Raw genomic sequence first — 17,585 nt, 5'->3', positions numbered from 1 at the left:
TGGGCTGCCGTACAGATCACAGGCCCGCTGCTCCGTCACACCCCATTTAATGAGTGGCTCAGTGCAGGATGCTGCGGAAGGCAGCCATGTGGCGCCGCACGCTGTCGGCGATCTGCTGTGCAGACGCGGCGCGGCCGTAGTAGTCGGTGAAGAGGCCATCAGGGCTGAGCAGGTAGATGGCAATGGAGTGGTCCACGATATAGTCCTGGTCCTCGTCCTTGGGGCCGGCGCGGTAGTACACGCGGTAGCTGCGGCTCACCTGGGCTACTTGCTCAGCAGACCCGGTCAGGCCCAGCAGCCGCGGGTGGAAGTCCTGGACGTAGCGGGCCATGGCTGCGACGGTGTCCCGCTCGGGGTCCACAGTGATGAAGACCGGCTGCACTGGGGGCAGGCCAGGCTCGGCCTCCAGGTCTCGGACCACCTGCACCAGCTTCTCCAGCTCATCGGGGCAGATGTCGGGGCAGTGAGTGAACCCAAAGTATAGGAGCACCCACTGGCCCCGGAAGTCGGCCTTGCAGCGTGCATGTCCGCGGTGGTCCAGCAGACTGAAGTCCCCCTGGCCCACCGCCGCCTGGCGCAGGGCCTCTGTCCTTCGTTGCTGCTGCCTCTGCTCCTTCTCCTTCCTTGCAGCCAGCCAGGCCCCGCCCAGCCCAGCCCCAAACAGGGCGGTGACCAACAGCCTGGTCCGAAGCCCAGGGCCCTGGGGCCTGCTCGGCCTGCCTGTCCCTTCAGGGCCCTGCGTGGACAGGAGCCCGTAGCTCACGTGGAGGGCCCTGCCTCCTGGGGTCCATCGGAGGGCTGATGGCTTGAGATGTGCAAGCCTGTGCCAAGGCTTGGGTGCCCACGCCAGCAGCAGCATGGACCTGATGCTCCTGGAGGACAGTGTGCTGGGGTCAGGAGCCTGAGGTCACCTCAGCGTCCTGGGTCAACCCCGGTGGCTGCAGGGAGCTGCGCCAAGCCCACGCCGGCTCTCACGGAGGCCGCTCCCGCGGTACTCCGCGGATGAGCTCAGCTGCGGCTCAGGCGGCCCCTAGGCCCGTGGCCCACGCCCGTCTTTCCCCAGCGCCAGCTCCCACCCAGGCACGGCCGCGCTTGTGGCTCCGCACGGCCTTCCTGCCCTCTTGTCCTCCCTCTCCGCCGGCTGGCCGCATCCCACGTGCACGCCTCGCCGGGGCGCCTGAGCATGTGTGCCTGTTTGCAGTAAACCCCCATGTCTTGAAAAGAGGCGGGTGAGTCTGTAGCTTCAACCCCCGACGGGCGGCCGAGCCCGCGCTCAGCAGCAAGCCTGGGCCCTAGCAGAGGCGAGGTTCCCACGGCCGCAAGCCCCGCCTTCCTCCCCTCCCGGCCTCCGTGCCGTTCTCGCGGGAGCCCCCTGGTCCTAGGACACCCCTCACCTGTTCGGCTGCGGAAAGGTCCGTCCCGGGGATTCCCACGTTTGCTCTCCGCCACGTCCGGTGGCCTGCGCTCCGGGCTGGATGACCCTCGGCACGCCCCACGGCCGCTCCACGCCGGCTGCGCGCGCCAAGTTGCCTAGCACGCGACGGCGGCCCGCGGGCACCTCTCGGGCCTCTCTCCTGGGAGCGCACACCTTTCGCCCAGCGGTCAGCTGAGAAGGCAGGACCCCCGCGCGGGTCACGCGCCGAGCGCGACCCAGGCTCCCCGGGACCCGGCCCGCGCTCCACAAACTCGGCAGCGCCACACGGCAGGGGTCGCCGGGCTCGGGCGCTCCCGCACGCTCGGCGCCAGAGCGCATGCGCGGGCGTGCGTGCGGCTCGCCTTTTCCCTCCCCCACCTCCCGCCGCGCGCGTGCGCAGAAGTGACGGGCGCAGCCTAAGGCTGCGCGCGGGGCTTCCGCCCTGGCGCCCCCTCCCCCCCCCACCCGCACTCTTCCCGCCGGCACCGGGCTCGCTCTCCTGCTCCACGGCTGTGCGTCGGGCAGTGCTGGGCGCGCGGTCCGGGGCACGACGCCCCCTGCAGGCCAGCGGGGGCGGCCGGGCGGGCTCCGTGGAGCGGGCCCGAGGCGCCGGGGGGAGGGCGGGAGGGACAGGAAATGGGAACTCAGGGAAGGGGCCGGGCTTGCCGGGAGGGACGGGGGTCTCCGGGCGCCCGCTATCCACCGGCGCGGGGGTCCCGGAGCCGAGGCCAGGGCCAGGACTGGTCGGTCTGCACCCGGGGGCCTTGGGGCTGAGCCGTCGTCCAGCTCCCGAGGGGCGTGTGAGGCCAGCCCGCCAGAGTTCCGAGGGGGAGAGGAGAGCTCCCATTAGGAGACCGCCCGATGGAGAGGCCGCACGGGCTCCAGCGGGCACGGGCAGGTGCTCACGGGCGCTCCTGCCAGCCCGGGCGTGGCCAGAGAATCCGGGCTCCTCGGCCTGCAGGTCCACCAGCAGCGGCTTCTCACTGGTGGAGGATGGAGGCTGGGGGCGGCAGGTGGTGAGGGGCCTGAGCTTCCTGGGAGGGGACGTGGGGGATGCTCTTGGGTCAGGGACGCTGGACATGGAGGACCAGGTTCCCTACTGTGGGGATGTTAGGTCACCTCTTGAGTTGGTGGTCAGGCATCTTGTTCTGTTTTTTAAGTAATCTCTACACCCAACATGGGGCTTGGAATCAGGACTCAGATCGAGTGGTATGCTCGACCAACAGCCCGCCCGGCCCCGGTGGTCAGGCGTGTTGTGATGCGGGGCCCCTGACCCTGGTGTTGCTTCAGATCATCTGTCTGGGGGAGGTCCCCTGGTCCCCTGATGAGAGGACCTAGACTTTGTGGGGTCAGAGGTCAGGCATCTTTAATATGCAAACGGTAGACCCAGAGTCTGGGGTCAGGTTACCCATGATGACTGGCAGGCTGTCAACCGTGGTGGACACCTCTGGCTTCATACAGGAGTCCATCTGCGGGAACCGGCCTCCTGCCCTGACCCATAGGAGAGTGACCCACTGCCTCCAGCAGCCCTTATGTCTGGCCAAACTCCCTTGAATCAGGGCTCCCAGTGACCTTCATTGACCCCTTCACTGACCCCGATCAGAGGTTCATCAGCAACAGGTGTCCAAGACCATGACCACAGACGTATGAACAATTCTGATGAGTCCTCATTAATGACTGGTTTGACTCATCATTGATTTGACTCATCAATATCTTCTGGCCCATTAATGGTTGATTAGAGGCCAAACAGTGATTCTGATCAAATCTCTATTAATGACTCCAAAGTTTCACTGATGATCCAAGTTCAGTGACCATCAATGACTCATAAATAACTTTGATTAATATCTGACCCTGGTTAATGACCCCTCAGTGATCCTTCAGAGATTCCAGCCAGTACTACTATCAGGCACCTAGATCAGTGACCAGTCAGCCCACCTGTACCTGCTCTGGGCTCTAGATGACAGTGAATCCAGAAATGGACTCCAGTTTGTCCAGGTTGCACCCCCTCACCCCATTGCCCATACCACATCTGTTGATCCCTGGAACCTGCTGGGTAGGTACCTGAGTACACCTGTGCAGCTACTCCTCTACTTTCACATCTCCCCTTACTTTCCCTGGTTAGGACTTCAGCTGGAGTTCTAAGCAGTTGTAGCAGATATAGGGCTGGCGGAGAGGGAATGGAAAAAAAAACTGTCCTCATTTGGTTTGGGGAGTGACGGGGAAGAGGCTAGTACCCATTCCTAGGGACACAAATCTGGGGAACCAAGGGAGAGGAATGCCCAGCTCTTCCCTTGGGAGTCCTGACTGGGGTACTGAAAGGGAAGCTGGACAACTTGGTCCTGTGATGGGGGCTGATGGGGAGGGGGAACCTTCAGTTCCATCCTGGGGGTCAGAAGCCTGGGGTCTGCCTTTGGGGACTCCGTCTAGGCCAGGCTGAAACTAGAAACTGCCTGTGGGCTGCTGACCTCTTTGGGTCAGGCGTTCTGGGCTGGAGAGGAGGCATCTTCTAACCTTGCAGTCCACAGGCAGCCAGGACAGGTAGGAGGACCAGGGTGACCTTGTCCCCCACTGCTCCTGTGGAATGCTCTGAGTGCTGAGCTGTTGTTCAGACTTGGCCCAGGCCAGTGCCACGGTCTTCTGCAGACCCAGGTCTTGCAGTGGCATGGCCCCGGGGCATGGGATACAGGGGTGTAGCCAACACGGGGGGGGGGTGTCCCACAGTGGTGGGTTCTCCTGGGGTCACTGACAGTGGGGGCCCCAGGGTCAGAGGCGCCCCGAGGTCCGCCTAGCTCAGGCGGATCAGCTCCGGGAGTCGCTCGGGCTCTGGCTCTCCCCGCGAGAGGTCAGCGGGTGCGCCCGGGCGGGGCCCCTGTGGCTCCATCGCCCCGGGCCTGCGGGGTGCGACACCGCTGGAACCTGCCGCCGCCCTGTCTCGGTGTCTCTGCGGCAGGAGCGCTTGGCCCGGCCCCGCCCCGCCCTCCCGTGTCCGCTCCTCTGCCTCGGAGTCGCCCTCTCGGATCCCAAAGGCGGCAAGTGGACGGCGGGGGCGGGGCAGCTCGGATGGGCGGGGCTCTGGGCCAATGGCCGCCGCGGGGGCGGGACGACTCTACTGCGCGACCAATCACGGCAACGCGTGCCTTCCGGGGCTGGGCAGGCCAGCTGCGGGACGGGACCCCGGGGACCAAGCGCCGCCCCCCCTCCCGCGCGCCCGCGGCGAACAGAGGGGCGCACGTTCTGCAGGCTCGGGAGGCTTTATGCAAACGTGTGGGGCCCGCCCGCCCGGTCAGTCGTCCGCGTCGGTCAGGACCCGGGCCAGGTAGTCCGAGTGCCGGATTCCGAAGCTCCAGCCGCGGGGCTTCCGGTGCTGCGGGCCCAGGACACGGCGCTGACCTCGCGGGGGTCCCCCAGCCCCGCGCCCCGACCCCGGACCCGGGACCCGGGACGCCAGAGCACCTGGTCCACGCTGTAGGCCGCAGGCCCCGGATTCAGGCTGTTGTCCCGGGGGGGCGAGGTCCGCGCCAGCATGGAGAACTGGGGGGCCCGGGCCTTGTAGATCGCGGGGCTCACCACGTGGTAGGCGCAGGGGCCCGGGGTCTGTGGGAGGGCGGCAGGGGCGCTGGGTCCAGCCTGCAGGCCTCGAGCTTGGGCCCCGGCCCCCGGCCGCCCCCACCTTGCTGAGGTCCTCGCAGAAGCTGCCCACTGCGCTGCGGCCGCAGATGGAGTAAGTGGGGGCCGAGACTTTACCGACGACGCGCGGGCCCAGGAGCGAGGGCACCGTGTAGGTCGCGGGGCCTGGGGGGCAGCAGCGGGCGGTGGGGGCGAGGCTCGGCCTTCACGGGGGTCCCCGCCGGGTCCCCGCGGGGCGGCCTCCCGGGCCCACCTGGGGTCTGCTGCTCCGCGTGGGCGCCCCAGTTGCGGGGCGCGATGCTGTGCCGAGGCGCACTGGGGTACGTCGCGTTCCCAGCTCGCTCGGGGAAGTACCTGCCTGCGGGGCGGACGGGGCGGTGGGCCTGCTGGGGACCCGGTGGGGGGACCGGGCTTCGGGGGTCAGAGCCGCTGGGGCCCGGGGTCCTTTCGAGATCGGACATGGGGGCACCGAGCCTGGAGTGGACGGTGCACGAGGGGGCCCGGGGCGCAGGTGGGGGTTCCCGGGGAGGCGGCCGGGCGGGTGGGGACGCCGGGGTCACAGGGGTCCTGACCCGGTCCGGGAGTGAGGAGGGGCGCCGCGGGGCGCGGGCGGCCGTGGATGGAGTAGGCGGGGCTGCCGTCGGGGCCGCGCACCGTCATGCGAGCGGGAACCAGGTGGCCGGGGCCGGGGCCGCAAAACGTCCGCGGCGGGGGGAGGCGCGCGCCGAAGGAGAAGGCCGGGGCGCGGGGCCGCGACGGGTCGTGCAGGGTGTAGCCTGCGGGGGGGCGTCGCAGCCTCACCGGGGGCCGCGCCTCCCCGGGCCCGCCCTCGCCGCGCCTTCGCCCTCCGCCCGACGCCGGTACCGGTGTTCGGGGGCAGCAGGTATTTGGGGCCCGGGCCTCGGTAGAGCGCTGCGATGGGGCCGCGGGGCCGGTGCGGCCGCCAGGGGCCGACCCACACGTCGGAGCCCATGGGGCGCGGCGGGGCGCTCGGGCCTGCGGCACCTGCGGACGGAAGAGCGCCCCCCCCCCTCCACCCAGGGCTCGGCCGGGCTGCCGGGCGCCCCTCCTCCCGCCTCCCGCCTCCGGACTCCGGACTCCGGGGCGGGGCCCATCCGGTATCCCGGGCGCCCGGCAAACAAGCGGGAGCTTTGAGGGCCCCGCGGGGTCGGGGGCACCCCCAGACCCCGGCCCCTGCCCCAGGCCTCACCCCCAGCCCCAGGCCCTGCCCCAGACCCCGGCCCCTGTCCCTGCCCCCGGCCCCCAGCCCCAGCCCTAACCCCAGGTCCTGCCCCAGCCCCTGCCCCTAGCCCCAGCCCCAACCCCAACCCGAGGCCCCAGCCCCCAGCCCCAGGCCCTGCCCCAGGCTCCTGCCTCTGCCCCTGCCCCCGCCCCCTGCCCCCCAGGCCCCCAGAACGAGCCCAGTCGGGTGTGAGCGCGCCAAGTTTGGTCTCAGTTCTCCCGGAAAGGAATTCCCTGGGGTTCGCGGATACTTTAGGGGCATCGGGCAAGGACACCGGGGTGAGGGGGCGGCATGGGGACCCGATGCCCGGAGGGGGCCCCCAAGGTTGGTACACTAACCTGCTCTTGTGGGTCCCGGCGGGGAAGGCGAGGTGGGGTGCTGGATTCCCGCCCCGGCCCAGCCCGACTCCCAGACCCCATTGTGTTCAGGTCCCGCCTCCTGGCAACGGGGGACTGGCCGCCCCTCGCCCAGACCTGGCTCCGCCCACCCTTCCGCGTTGCCGGCCGGCTTCCCCCCCCCCCAGCCCTGGGCACTCCCAGGAGGCCTGCGGGCTGGGCCTCTGCCCAAGGCTGGCCGCAGCACCCTCCCCCAGTCCTCAGGACACCCTTCCAGAAACAGATCTGCAGACAAAAGACAGACCTGAGGATGAAGAAAGTAAGCGCAAACAGCCTGCTCGATTTGTCACCTGTAGAGAGAGAACTTTGTATCTATTTAAACCCGCGAATATTTGCAGAAACAATCTGGGCCACAAAACAAAACTGAAGACAAACATACAAATTGAATAAAGAGATAGCACATTTTTGATGGAAGTCCAAAATAATTCTTTTTAAACAAGACATCTATTTATTTGAGAGCGCAGGCAGCAGGGGGAGGGGCAGAGAATCTCAAGCAGGCTCTGCTCCCAGCCTGGCGATGGATGCGGCCCCATCCCTCCACCTGAAGATCATGGCCTGAGCCAAACCTCGAGTCCCAAGCTGAACCGACTGACCCAGGTGCCCTCAAAGTCCAAAATATTAAAAAAAAAAAAAACAAATACTTAGATATGAACAAATTGTCTTATAAAAACCGCTGAATCTGGACACCCTGGTGGCTCAGCGGTTGAGCCTCTGCCTTTGGCTCAGGGTGTGACCCCGGGGTCCTGGGATCGAGTCCTGCGTCGGGCTCCCAGCATGGAGCCTGCTTCTCCCTCTGCCCGTGTCTCTGCCTCTCTCTGTGTCTCTCATGAATAAATAAATTAAAGCTTTAAAAAACAAAAACCACTGGATCAAAGAAACTCAAATGTGAAGCTCCACATGATATTTAAAGCATCGCAAAGGTAGATCCCTCGTGTCCAACTCTAGGGCACAGCTAAAGCCGCGTTCAGAGGAAGATCTATAACCTAGAATGATCTCGTTACTAATGAAGAAAAAAATTATAAAGACCCTTAGTAACTATTTTGGAAACAGAAAAAGGAACAATCAAGTCAACTAAAAGAACGCGCCCATTCTGGAGCTCTCTAGCACTCAGGGCTCCTGGAGAGGAGGGGGGTGAGCGGTGCCCAGAGGTTTGTGGGGATTCTGGTCTTTGCCAAGGGGGCCTCGGCGGGGATGCGGGCCTCCCAAGGGGACCTGCGGCTTGAGAGGAGAGGCGGGTGGAGGAGGCATTGTTTGGAGAGAATTTAAAGGTAATACAGTGAGCCGGACTTGGTCAGCTTTGCATTATCCTCCCGAGAGCAGGACTCCAAAGGAGGAGGGAGATACAATACTCCTACCCCACAAATCTTTTGTTGGTCATATTTTAGACAACCCTGTGGTTACTGTTGAGTTCAGGAGGGTTCGTGTAACTTTCAAATTAGCGATTTTTCCTACCCATCCTTGAGGACATCCTGCATTCCGTGAGGACCTTGGCTTGGACTCGCCGCCCTTGTTCTTAGCCGGGTGCCCCGGGCCGGGCCAGGACTGTGAACGGGGCTTGGAGCTCAAAGTGCAGCTGGTGTCTCCTCCCCCGCGAGGACGCATTTCTGGCTTTAAGCCTCAGATCTGAGCTGAACAATGACACCAGAGCGGGTGTAACAAGGAAGAAACCACTTCCTTGAGTTTTCTCACTTCTGGAATCTGTGACAGTTGGGAATTTTTGTGTTTAAAGTTTAAAAGCTATAATCATTTTGTTTGATTAGTACAAACTTTATTCCATATACGAGATATCTTACTGAATATTTTATCTTTTTTTTTGAATATTTTAAAAACAAAAGTATTTGCAAATTGCTAATTTTTTTTAAAGATTTTATTTATTCATTCATGAGAGACACACACACAGAGAGAGAGAGAGAGGCAGACACAGGCAGAGGGAGAAGCAGGCTCCATGCAGGGAGCCCGACGCAGGACTCGATCCCGGGTCTCCAGGATCAAGCCCTGGGCTACAGGCGGTGCTAAACCGCTGAGCCACCTGGGCTGCCCAAGAAGGACATTTATAATATTTTTTTTTAAGTTTTTTATTTATTTATGATAGGCAACAGTGAGAGAGAGAGAGGCAGAGACACAGGCAGAGGGAGAAGCAGGCTCCATGCACCGGGAGCCCGACGTGGGACTCGATCCCGGGTCTCCAGGATCGCGCCCTGGGCCAAAGGCAGGCGCCAAACCGCTGCGCCACCCAGGGATCCCACCAAGAAGGACATTTAAAAAAAAAGATTTTATTTTGGGACCTCCTGGGGCACTCGGTTAAGCGTCCAACTTTTGATTTCGGCTCAGGTCATGATCTCGGGATCGTGGAATCCAGCGCTATGTTCAGAAGTGAATGTGCTTGGGATTCTCTCTCCTGCCCCTTCCTCCCCCAAATAAATAAATCTTCAAAAAAATTATTTTCTTTTTATCTTTAACCAATCTTTACACTGAATATGGGGCTTGAACTCATGATCTTGGAATCAAAACTTAAATGTCCTACTGCTGGGCCGGCCAGGTGTCCAGGATGTTTTTGTTACACATGGTAACTCGTCTGGGGGTCTTGTGTTTTTGATTTGTTATTTTTCTTTCTATTTTCTTATTGGTAATTTTTGCTGTACAGAGGAATGACATTTTTATACATGCTCCTGTTTTATTGTGGCTTTCTAGTGCTTTCTGATTCCTGACAGGGCAAGTCCCTTCTTTTTTGGCGTCCTTTCCAAAATTGCTTGGATAATTTTACACTTTTTTTTTTCCCTAGATGAATTTCTGAGAATCCGTTGAAATCGGAATTGTATCGACCGTGTAGGTTACGGTGGGGAGGAGAGGCTAGGTTAGGGTTTTGAGTTTCCAGTTTAGAAACGGGTTATATTTCTGTAGGTCGGGGTTGGGTCTGTTCCCTGGACCAGAACAGCAATGGTGGAGGGAGTGACACAGGGTGGCTGGACGTAGAGCTCACCTGCTTTGGTGACATGCAGAACCCACGGGGTGAGGGGCACATGGCGATCATACGCTGCTGCTTGGCTGGTGGACCAAGCCGCGGGCTGTGTGTAGCTGGGCCCTCCCCTGACCCTGGAGGGGCCCCCACAGGGCCTCCCCGAGCTGGCAGACGTGGCGCTAGGTTTTGTCCCCGAGGGTGCTGGGACCGCGGGCTGGGTGGGAGGCTGTCCCCTCACGGATCCCTGCCGCGGGGGTGAACACGGCTCCCCTTGTGTGCTAGTTTTGTCAGTAAATACGGAACAGCACGGCAATGTAGTTGCTTTTTTTTTTTTTTTTTTTAACATTTATTTATTCGTTTTAGGGGGTGGGGGTGGGGGGCAGGGAGAGAAGCAGACACCCCGCGGAGCACAGAGCTGAGGGCGTCTCCACCCTGTGATCAGGACCCGAGCGGAAACCGACTCGGTGACTCATGATTCGCACAGCACTGTCCCTGGCTTTGTCGTGGGACCACGTGATGGCCGTCGGTGGGGAGGCTTTGCTCTGGGCCATGCTGCCCGGGGTGGGCCTGGCGTCCTCTGCCCGGGGTGGCCCTGCGCCCGCGGCCACCCGCCTCACTGGGTGCCCTCCTAGGAGCCGTTCTTGGCTACCTTCCGGCCATGGCGCTGCCATGGCTCCTCCTCTTCTGCGGGAACCAGGTTCCGACTGGGCGGGAAGGTGGTCGCCCGGCGGGGCCACCCTGAAGTTCTTCCAGCGCCCGAGCACTCGTGACAGGCCCCCCACAGTTATCGGGCGCCCGGCTGCGGGGATGCGGGGCTGGGGCCGGCCGGGCCAGAGAACCCACTGTTAAAACCAACTTCATGAATATTTATCCGTATGTTTTCTTCTAAGAGTTTATGGTTTTAGCTCCTGTACTTAGGTTGTTGATCCATTTGAAGTTAATTTGTTTTAAAGATTTTATTTATTTGAGAGACCCCCAGAGCGGCAGAGACACGGAGAGAGGCAGGCCCCCTGCGGGGAGCCCGAGAGGGACTCGATCCCAGGACCTGGGGGCACGGCCTGGGCCGGAGGCAGACGCTCCCCACCTGAGCGCGCAGGTGCCCCATGAAGTCAACCTGTGTGTGTGGGGTGAGCAGGGGCGTGGCTCCGGTGTGCGTGTGGACATCCAGCGATCCAGCGTGTTCGCCGACACCAACGTTTCCCTCTTGAATGGCCTTCGCACGCCTGCCAAAAATCAACTGGCCACAGAGTCCGGATTTATTTCTGGACTTGCAGTTCTTTCCTCCGGTCTGTATGTCCGTCCTTGTGTGAGTGCCACACTGTTTTTTTTTGTTTGTTTGTTTTTTATTTTATTTATTTATTCATGACAGAGAGAGAGAGAGAGAGAGAGAGGCAGAGACACAGGCAGAGGGAGAAGCAGGCCCCATGCAGGGAGCCTGACGTGGGACTCGATCCCAGGACCCTGGTGTCATGTCCTGAGCTAAAGGCAGAGGCTCAACTGCTGAGCCGCCCAGGCGTCCTTAAATGATTTAAAATGAAAAAAAAAAAAAAAAAGATTTAAAAAAAAAGGGACGCCATTTTATGTGTGTTAGCTCTCCACTTGGATCATGTCAGCACATCACCGCGCTTTTCTTCCCGAGTGTTCCAGCCCCGTTCGGGCCCCGGGAGGGCTGTGGAGCAGCATGCGTGTGCCCTCCGTTTTCTACCCCCAGGCCCCCAGCACTGGGTGCGTGGCTGCGGGAGCACGCACGTCTCCTCCTGTTCCCAGTGTCTGAGGAACAGGAGCTTCGGGGGGCAGTGCGCCCGCAGGACACCTTCCAAGGCTCCTGCTGCATGTTTGTCTTTCCCCTCGACGGTAACTTTGCTGTGTTGGTGTCTTGTAGCGCAGCTCCCGGCGGCACGACCACGACCGTGGGCTTTCTCCGGGACATTAGGAAGGGGAATCTCCGAGGAGCTGGGGGGGAAGATGTCCTCAGCCACCTTCCCAATGGGGAGTGTCTCCGTGCAGCGGAGTCCCCCCCTCCACCCCTGGTTTTCTTCCACAGAGGATGGCCCGAGACCTGTCCTTGGTCACCTGTGTGCCACCAAGACCCATGACGGTCCTTGACACCTTGTCAGGCTGGTTGGAGTGATTTCCTGTGCTTGGTTCCTCTGTGATCACAGTGACACCCTAGGGCATCACCCAGTGACGCTTCTTCTGGTCTCGGACAGCAGCCTGGCCCTGCTAACGACAGGTGTCTTCAGAAGCTGGGTAGAGATGCCTGACGGGCTTCTGCGTGGCCTGTAAGGAGGGCATGTCACGTCCGTCTTTTCAGGGCCTTTGGACCTCAAACAACCAAGAGACAGAGCCTGGGACGGGGACGGGTATAGGTACAATGTCCATAAAGCCTGCCACCAACTTGAGGTCCACCTTAAAGCTTGGGCCCGCCTTCCACCCTCTAACTGTCATCTAATACACTCCGGGGAGCTGGGAGGCCACCAGATGGGTGACGTACCTGAGGTCCAGCGGAGCCTGGGCTGGGTGCCAGGGATGCTCCTTGGCCGTCTCCTCAGTGTCCGAGTCAGGGAGAGGTCCTGTGTCCTAGAAAAAGGAACGAATACATGTTGGGGGGGGTCCCGCCTTTGTCCCGGAGACTCCTGGCTCCTGTTCATGTCTGGGCCCCACGTGCTTCGGGTTAAGTGAGGAGCAGGTGGAGAAGACGTGGCTCGTACCTGCCGAACAGGCCGAGGTAGGCCAGGTGCACGGCCCGCACAGGCGTCTACGTGCTGGCCTGTGAGGGGTTGACTTCCACGGAGGACAGCGGACTGCAGTGATTTGGCGAAGACGGGGGAGGGCCAGGGGATGGGATGGGCAGCCAGGAGCCAGGGCGACGCACGGGGTCAGCGGAGGTCTCGGAGGGCCCCTGGGGGCTGGCTGCTGCGGCATCGGGGCTGAGGCAGGCTGGGCTCAGGCTTTCTGGGGGCACCATGAGAGGAATCCGAGCAGGCAGGTGCTCTTGGGGTGCAGGGGAGGCACAGCAGGCGCTGGAGAGGGCAGGCAGATTGGGATAATCAGGCCAATAAGGAAATACAACTTTGGGTTTGATTTTGTTCATTTTTTTCCTCTTGTCAGCTTAGAACATTCCTTTTGAAAACTCCATCCTGCCTCTTCTGAGCTCAGGATGAGGGACTTCCAGAGGCTGCTGGAGGAAGGGAGCGGCTTTAGGCCTGGTCCCTCCCAGGCCCTCATGCATTCTGGGAGAGAACAGTGCAAGTCCCAGTCCACCCCCCTGCTCCCTCAGGTGACAGGAGGGTGCACGTCTCGGGGCAGAGCTTAGCGAGAGGATGCGTGCCCTCCTCGGTCTGAGACAAGCCTGCAGGGTTGGCCCCACGGCCTGTGCCTCTCCTACTCCCCCCCCCCCCCCCCCCCCGCAGTGGAATGGGCTTCTTGGGTTTCTGGTAATCTCATCGGCTGCATCGTGTTGCTAAAGCTGCAGATAACATCTCCCGGTGGGTAACTCTGCCCCGACAGCCTGAGGCGCCCCGGCTCCAAGCTGGGACGCCGTGCAGGAGGCCTGGGGGTCGGAGGGTCCGCAGGCAGAGGCAGGTTGGCTGAGACGCAGGACAGTCCTGAGGATGATGGCACTTGCTGCTGGAACCTACGGGAAAGGAGGGGGCAGGTGGGCCCAGCGGGGTCCCTGAGCTCCCGGAGCGCCTGGACAGCATGCGGTCTCGGGGGGGCTCCCCCTGACGCCACGCAGAGTGAGGCCCCTCAGCAGGCGCCCCTCACCCGTGGGCAGCGTGCACCATGACCCAGGGCACCCCGGGGTCCGGGCTGGGCTGGGGCTGGGACACGGAGGATGACTGGGACGGGCCCGTGCTCACGCTGCTGGCACTGGCCGTGGTGGCGGCCACCGCACTCGCCCTGCACTGGTTTGGCTCTGGGCGGGAGCAGGAGGCGTCAGGACCCGCACCCATGACCCCCGCGGCCCAGCCTCAGGCGGGAAGGCCAGGGCCAGCCCTGCCCCTGACGTCCCAGGTCGGTGACGGCCGCGGCTCGGGGCAGGGGGAGTCGGAGCCGCCAGGATGCAGCCAGGGGAGGCCGCCTGCAGCCGGGGCCTGGGACCAGACACTGCGGGAAGGGGGGGTTCTGGTCACCGCAGCAGCACCTCCACTCCAGACACCTGGCGAGGTGACCCGCGGAGGGGCCTCAGGAAAGCAGCAAGGTAATGCCCCTCGAGAAGCCCCCCGAGGTAAAGGAAGGGAGCCTCTCAGGCCGGGTGCTGCCCTCCAGGGTAGGAGCAGCGGAGGGGGGTCCTCTGGCCCCCTCCTGATACACTTCACCCCTCGGAGCCCCGGCAGGAGGACGGAAGGGCAAGTGGGGGCAGGTGGCGTCCCAGCCAAGGTGTCAACTGGCCAAGCCGCGGCCCACACCACAGAACAGGACCCCAACCCCCGGCGACAAGGTGCGGGGCTGCCTGGCTCCCTGGAGAGGGGCCACAGCTGCCGGCGGTGGTCGCCCCACCAGGGCTTGGGGGACAGAGACCCCTATTTCCCCAAGGTGCACCCTGCTCGGCAGGGCGCTGTGCTGAGCGTGTGGGACACGGTGGATGCCGCCGGCTCCCTGGGGCCTGCTCTTCCCCCGCAGGTGCCCCCTGCTCCCGCCACTCACACCGGGCCCCTGGGGGGGGCGGCAGCCACGGGGTGCAGGGACGGCGGCCTCCCAGCAGCCCCAGGCTCTGCTCCGCAGTCTCAGGGACCCCCTGCCTCCGAGGAAGCCTGGCCCTGGGCGCGGACAGAGCTCCTGGGCCCCGGGAGCGTCAGCCAGGCCCCAGGCTCCAGGGGCCCGAGGCCAGCAGGGTCGCGGGGTGGACACCCACTCCTGCCTCAGGGACAGGGGACCCCGGACGCCGCCGAGGAGGGCAAGGTGGGGGCTCGGGGCTCTGGACACGGCTCCTTCTCTGGCCCAGGCCTGGGGGTGCAGAGCGGCGGGTGGGAGGCAGGGGGTCCCCCCACTCACGAGCCCCCGGCCCTGCCACCCTCACCTTCCCCAACTCCTCCGACCTCCTCTCCCTCAGACTCTTTGTCCCTGAGAGTTGGCCAGTGTCCTGCCGAGGATGAAACTGCCGGTGTAGGGGCAGCCCTAGCCCAAACCCCAACCCCAGTCCCAGCTGCAGCCCCAGCCCCAGCCCCAACCTCATCCCCAACCCCAAACCCAGTCCCAGCCCCAACCCCATGCGTAGCCCCAACCTCAGCTGCAGCCCCAGCGCCAAACTCATCCCCAACCCTAACCCCAGCCCCAGTCCTAACCCCAGGCCCAGCCGAGGCCCCCCCATCCCTTGCCCCCAATAGTGGGTCGGGGCCGACGCCCCAGGCGCACAGGGTGGCTCTCTGCAAGGACAAGCAGGAGGGGCAGCTCTCAAGCAGCTGGGAAAACCTTATTTCCATGGTTCTTAGGAGTCACCCTTTCCCCAGGCAGGAGAGACACCAAGGGAGGGCCCCAAGGGCAGCTCCCCAGGGCCCCAGGGATCCCAGCCCTGGCAAGGCCCCTGAGGACAGAGAGTGTTCTGCCCCGGAAGGGGCGGCCCCCAGCCCGGTGGTCACGGATGGCTCCTCAGATGTGGGCGTCGGGGGTGCGGGGGGCGCGGGGGTTGCAGGGAGCCCTGAGCCCGACGCCAGCAGGGCGGTGTTCCCCGGGCGGCAGGGCGGGGCCCCGGGCGGCGAGGCGCGCGCTGCAGGCCGCGGGGCGGTGTTGGGGGCCCCGACGCTCCCGGGCCCCAGGAGCTGGGAGGCGGGGGGGCCGGAGCGGGACCCCTACGCCCTGCTGAGCGACGACCTGCTGCGCGTGCTGGGGGACACCGCCCTGTACCGGCGGCTGAGCGGCGCGGCCCGCGAGCGCATCCTGAGGCTCCGCACGGGGCGCGGCCAGGCGGTGCTGGGGGTGCTGGTGCTGCCCGGCCCCTACCAGGGCGGCGGGGCGCGCGGCGGGGGCGCGGGGGCGGAGGCAGCCTCCCGGCCGCACCTGCACGTGCTCGACCCGTGCGAGAACACCTGGCGGGCGCTGACGCCGGTGCCGGCCGAGGCCCCGCTGCGCGGCTGCGCGCTGTGCACGATGCACAACTACCTGTTCCTGGCGGGGGGCGTGCGAGGCTCGGGCGCCGCGGCCGCCTGCTCCAACCAGGTGTTCTGCTACAACCCGCTGACCGACGTGTGGAGCCAGGTGCGGCCCATGCGGCAGGCGCGCGCGCAGCTCAAGCTGGTGGCCCTGGACGGAATGCTGTACGCCATCGGCGGCGAGTGCCTGCGCAGCGTGGAGCGCTACGACCCGCGCACCGACGCCTGGACGCCGCGCGCGCCCCTCCCCGCGGGCTCCTTCCCGGTGGCGCACGAGGCCGTGGCCTGCCGCGGGGACATCTACGTGACCGGCGGCCACCTCTCCTACCGCCTGCTCAGGTACAGCCCCGGGAAGGACGCGTGGGACGAGTGTCCCTACAGCGCCAGCCACCGGCGCTGCAGCGACATGGTGGCCCTGGGCGGCTTCTTGTACCGCTTCGACCTGCTGCGCGGCGTGGGCGCCGCCGTCCTGCGCTACAACACGGTGACGGGCTCCTGGAGCCGCGCCGCGCCCCTGCCGCTGCCCGCCCCCGCCCCGCTGCACTGCGCTGCGCTGGGCGACACCATCTACTGCCTCAACCGCCAGGTCACCGCCACCTTCACGGTGTCCGAGGGGACCGCGCAGTTCCAGGCCCGGGAGCTACAGCCCTTTCCCCTGGGGAGCAGGGGAGTCCTCTGCCCCTTCGTGCTGACCCTGCCCGCAGCGCACCCCCTGCAGACTGCACTCTGAGCAGCTGCCCCCGAGACCCCGGCCGCCCACGGTGTCGGGGATCCAGAACTCTCTGCCGGGGCTTCTGGGACAACCTCGCTTTTCTGTTAGGATAAGGCTGCTGATCCCCTGCATCGCCCCCAACAGAGGCTTCTCCCCTGGGGCTCAGGCTCTTTGCTCCCGGGAGCCGCTTCCCTCCTGCCCACTCAGCGCCGTCCACTCCTTAGGACTCGGTCCCCGCAGCCCACAGCTGGCTCCCCCAGCCCCTCCTCAGGACGGTCCCACAGCACCCCCGGCCTGGGAAGAAGGCCTGGCTGCAGGCCGCGGGGCCTCCAAGCCGGGGACTGATGTGGCCCTAAGGACCAGGACTTGGTCTGTGGAGGAAGAGGTGGCTGGAAACACAGTCACACCCCTGTGTGTTGTCCTGAGCGAGTGCTTCAAGCTGGGCAGGGCGTCTATGAGGGAGTGGGAAGGGGGACAAGGGACGGAGAAGTCCCCGGGAAATGTCCTCGCCTCAGGCCTCGGGAGCCTGCTTGGCTCTTCTGGGAACAACTCTGGAGCCCTCCTTTGTCCAACTGGTCCCCAAGGCCTAGAACCTTGTCTCTGAAACCACTCTGCCGCCTGTAGGCCCTGCCAGGTCTGGCCAGGACCTCTTGGGCTCACACCCCTTGGGGGGGGGTCCCTCCCACCTGCTCTGCCCTGGAAGCCAGCCTCACCTCCCACCAACTCTGGTTCTTACACAAGGCCCAGCTTCTCCCCAAGCTCTTTCCCATGAGCCACAGGCCTCAACATTACCTTCATTCTTCTCCTCTGTGAAACGGGGATAACGACCATCTGTCACTCAGGAGACTTGTGAGAACATACGGTCATATTTGTGAGCACCTCGGACAGTGCCTAGGATGAATGAACGATGTTGCCCTTTACCTATTTTGGAATCCACCACAGGAAGGCAAATAAATCTGACTGACTACTGCTGCCCGTCCCACCGTCTGACCTGGTTTGTCCCTATCCAGCCCCATTTTTGCTTTTTATTCTGCTTGGTGCTGCTGGCACTAAATATATTTAATTCATTGAAGGCATCTGCATCTTATAATTCTCATTTTTTGTTTGCAAGGTTTGGAAAGCTGCTGGGTAGGACAGAAAGGG

The 17,585-nt window shown here is 63.7% G+C and overlaps 3 protein-coding genes across 3 annotated transcripts; 1 reads left to right on the top strand and 2 right to left on the bottom strand.

The window, feature by feature from the left end:
- Positions 1-31: 31 nt before the first annotated feature.
- SCO2 (synthesis of cytochrome C oxidase 2) lies at positions 32-6,756 on the bottom strand. The gene is made up of 3 exons (XM_077913944.1): positions 6,623-6,756; positions 1,395-1,606; positions 32-872 (listed from the first exon to the last, which is right to left on the bottom strand). The coding sequence occupies exons 1-3, from the start codon at positions 6,701-6,703 to the stop codon at positions 59-61; spliced, it is 1,107 nt and encodes a 368-aa protein (XP_077770070.1). The 5' UTR covers positions 6,704-6,756; the 3' UTR covers positions 32-58.
- CIMAP1B (ciliary microtubule associated protein 1B) lies at positions 4,647-6,029 on the bottom strand. The gene is made up of 6 exons (XM_077913945.1): positions 5,906-6,029; positions 5,614-5,817; positions 5,295-5,399; positions 5,085-5,206; positions 4,868-5,008; positions 4,647-4,778 (listed from the first exon to the last, which is right to left on the bottom strand). The coding sequence occupies exons 1-6, from the start codon at positions 6,012-6,014 to the stop codon at positions 4,698-4,700; spliced, it is 762 nt and encodes a 253-aa protein (XP_077770071.1). The 5' UTR covers positions 6,015-6,029; the 3' UTR covers positions 4,647-4,697.
- KLHDC7B (kelch domain containing 7B) lies at positions 6,415-17,421 on the top strand. Its single transcript, XM_077913246.1, has 2 exons — positions 6,415-6,938; positions 11,683-17,421. Exon 2 carries the CDS (start codon positions 13,425-13,427, stop codon positions 16,458-16,460), a length of 3,036 nt encoding a protein of 1,011 aa, XP_077769372.1. The 5' UTR covers positions 6,415-6,938; positions 11,683-13,424; the 3' UTR covers positions 16,461-17,421.
- The last annotated feature ends 164 nt before the right edge of the window (positions 17,422-17,585 follow it).

Source organism: Canis aureus, chromosome 11, assembly GCF_053574225.1.
Source record: "Canis aureus isolate CA01 chromosome 11, VMU_Caureus_v.1.0, whole genome shotgun sequence".
NCBI classification, from domain to species: domain Eukaryota; kingdom Metazoa; phylum Chordata; class Mammalia; order Carnivora; family Canidae; genus Canis; species Canis aureus.
The sequence above is the reverse complement of the archived record's forward strand: the minus strand, read 5'-3'. Positions and strand labels throughout refer to the sequence as shown.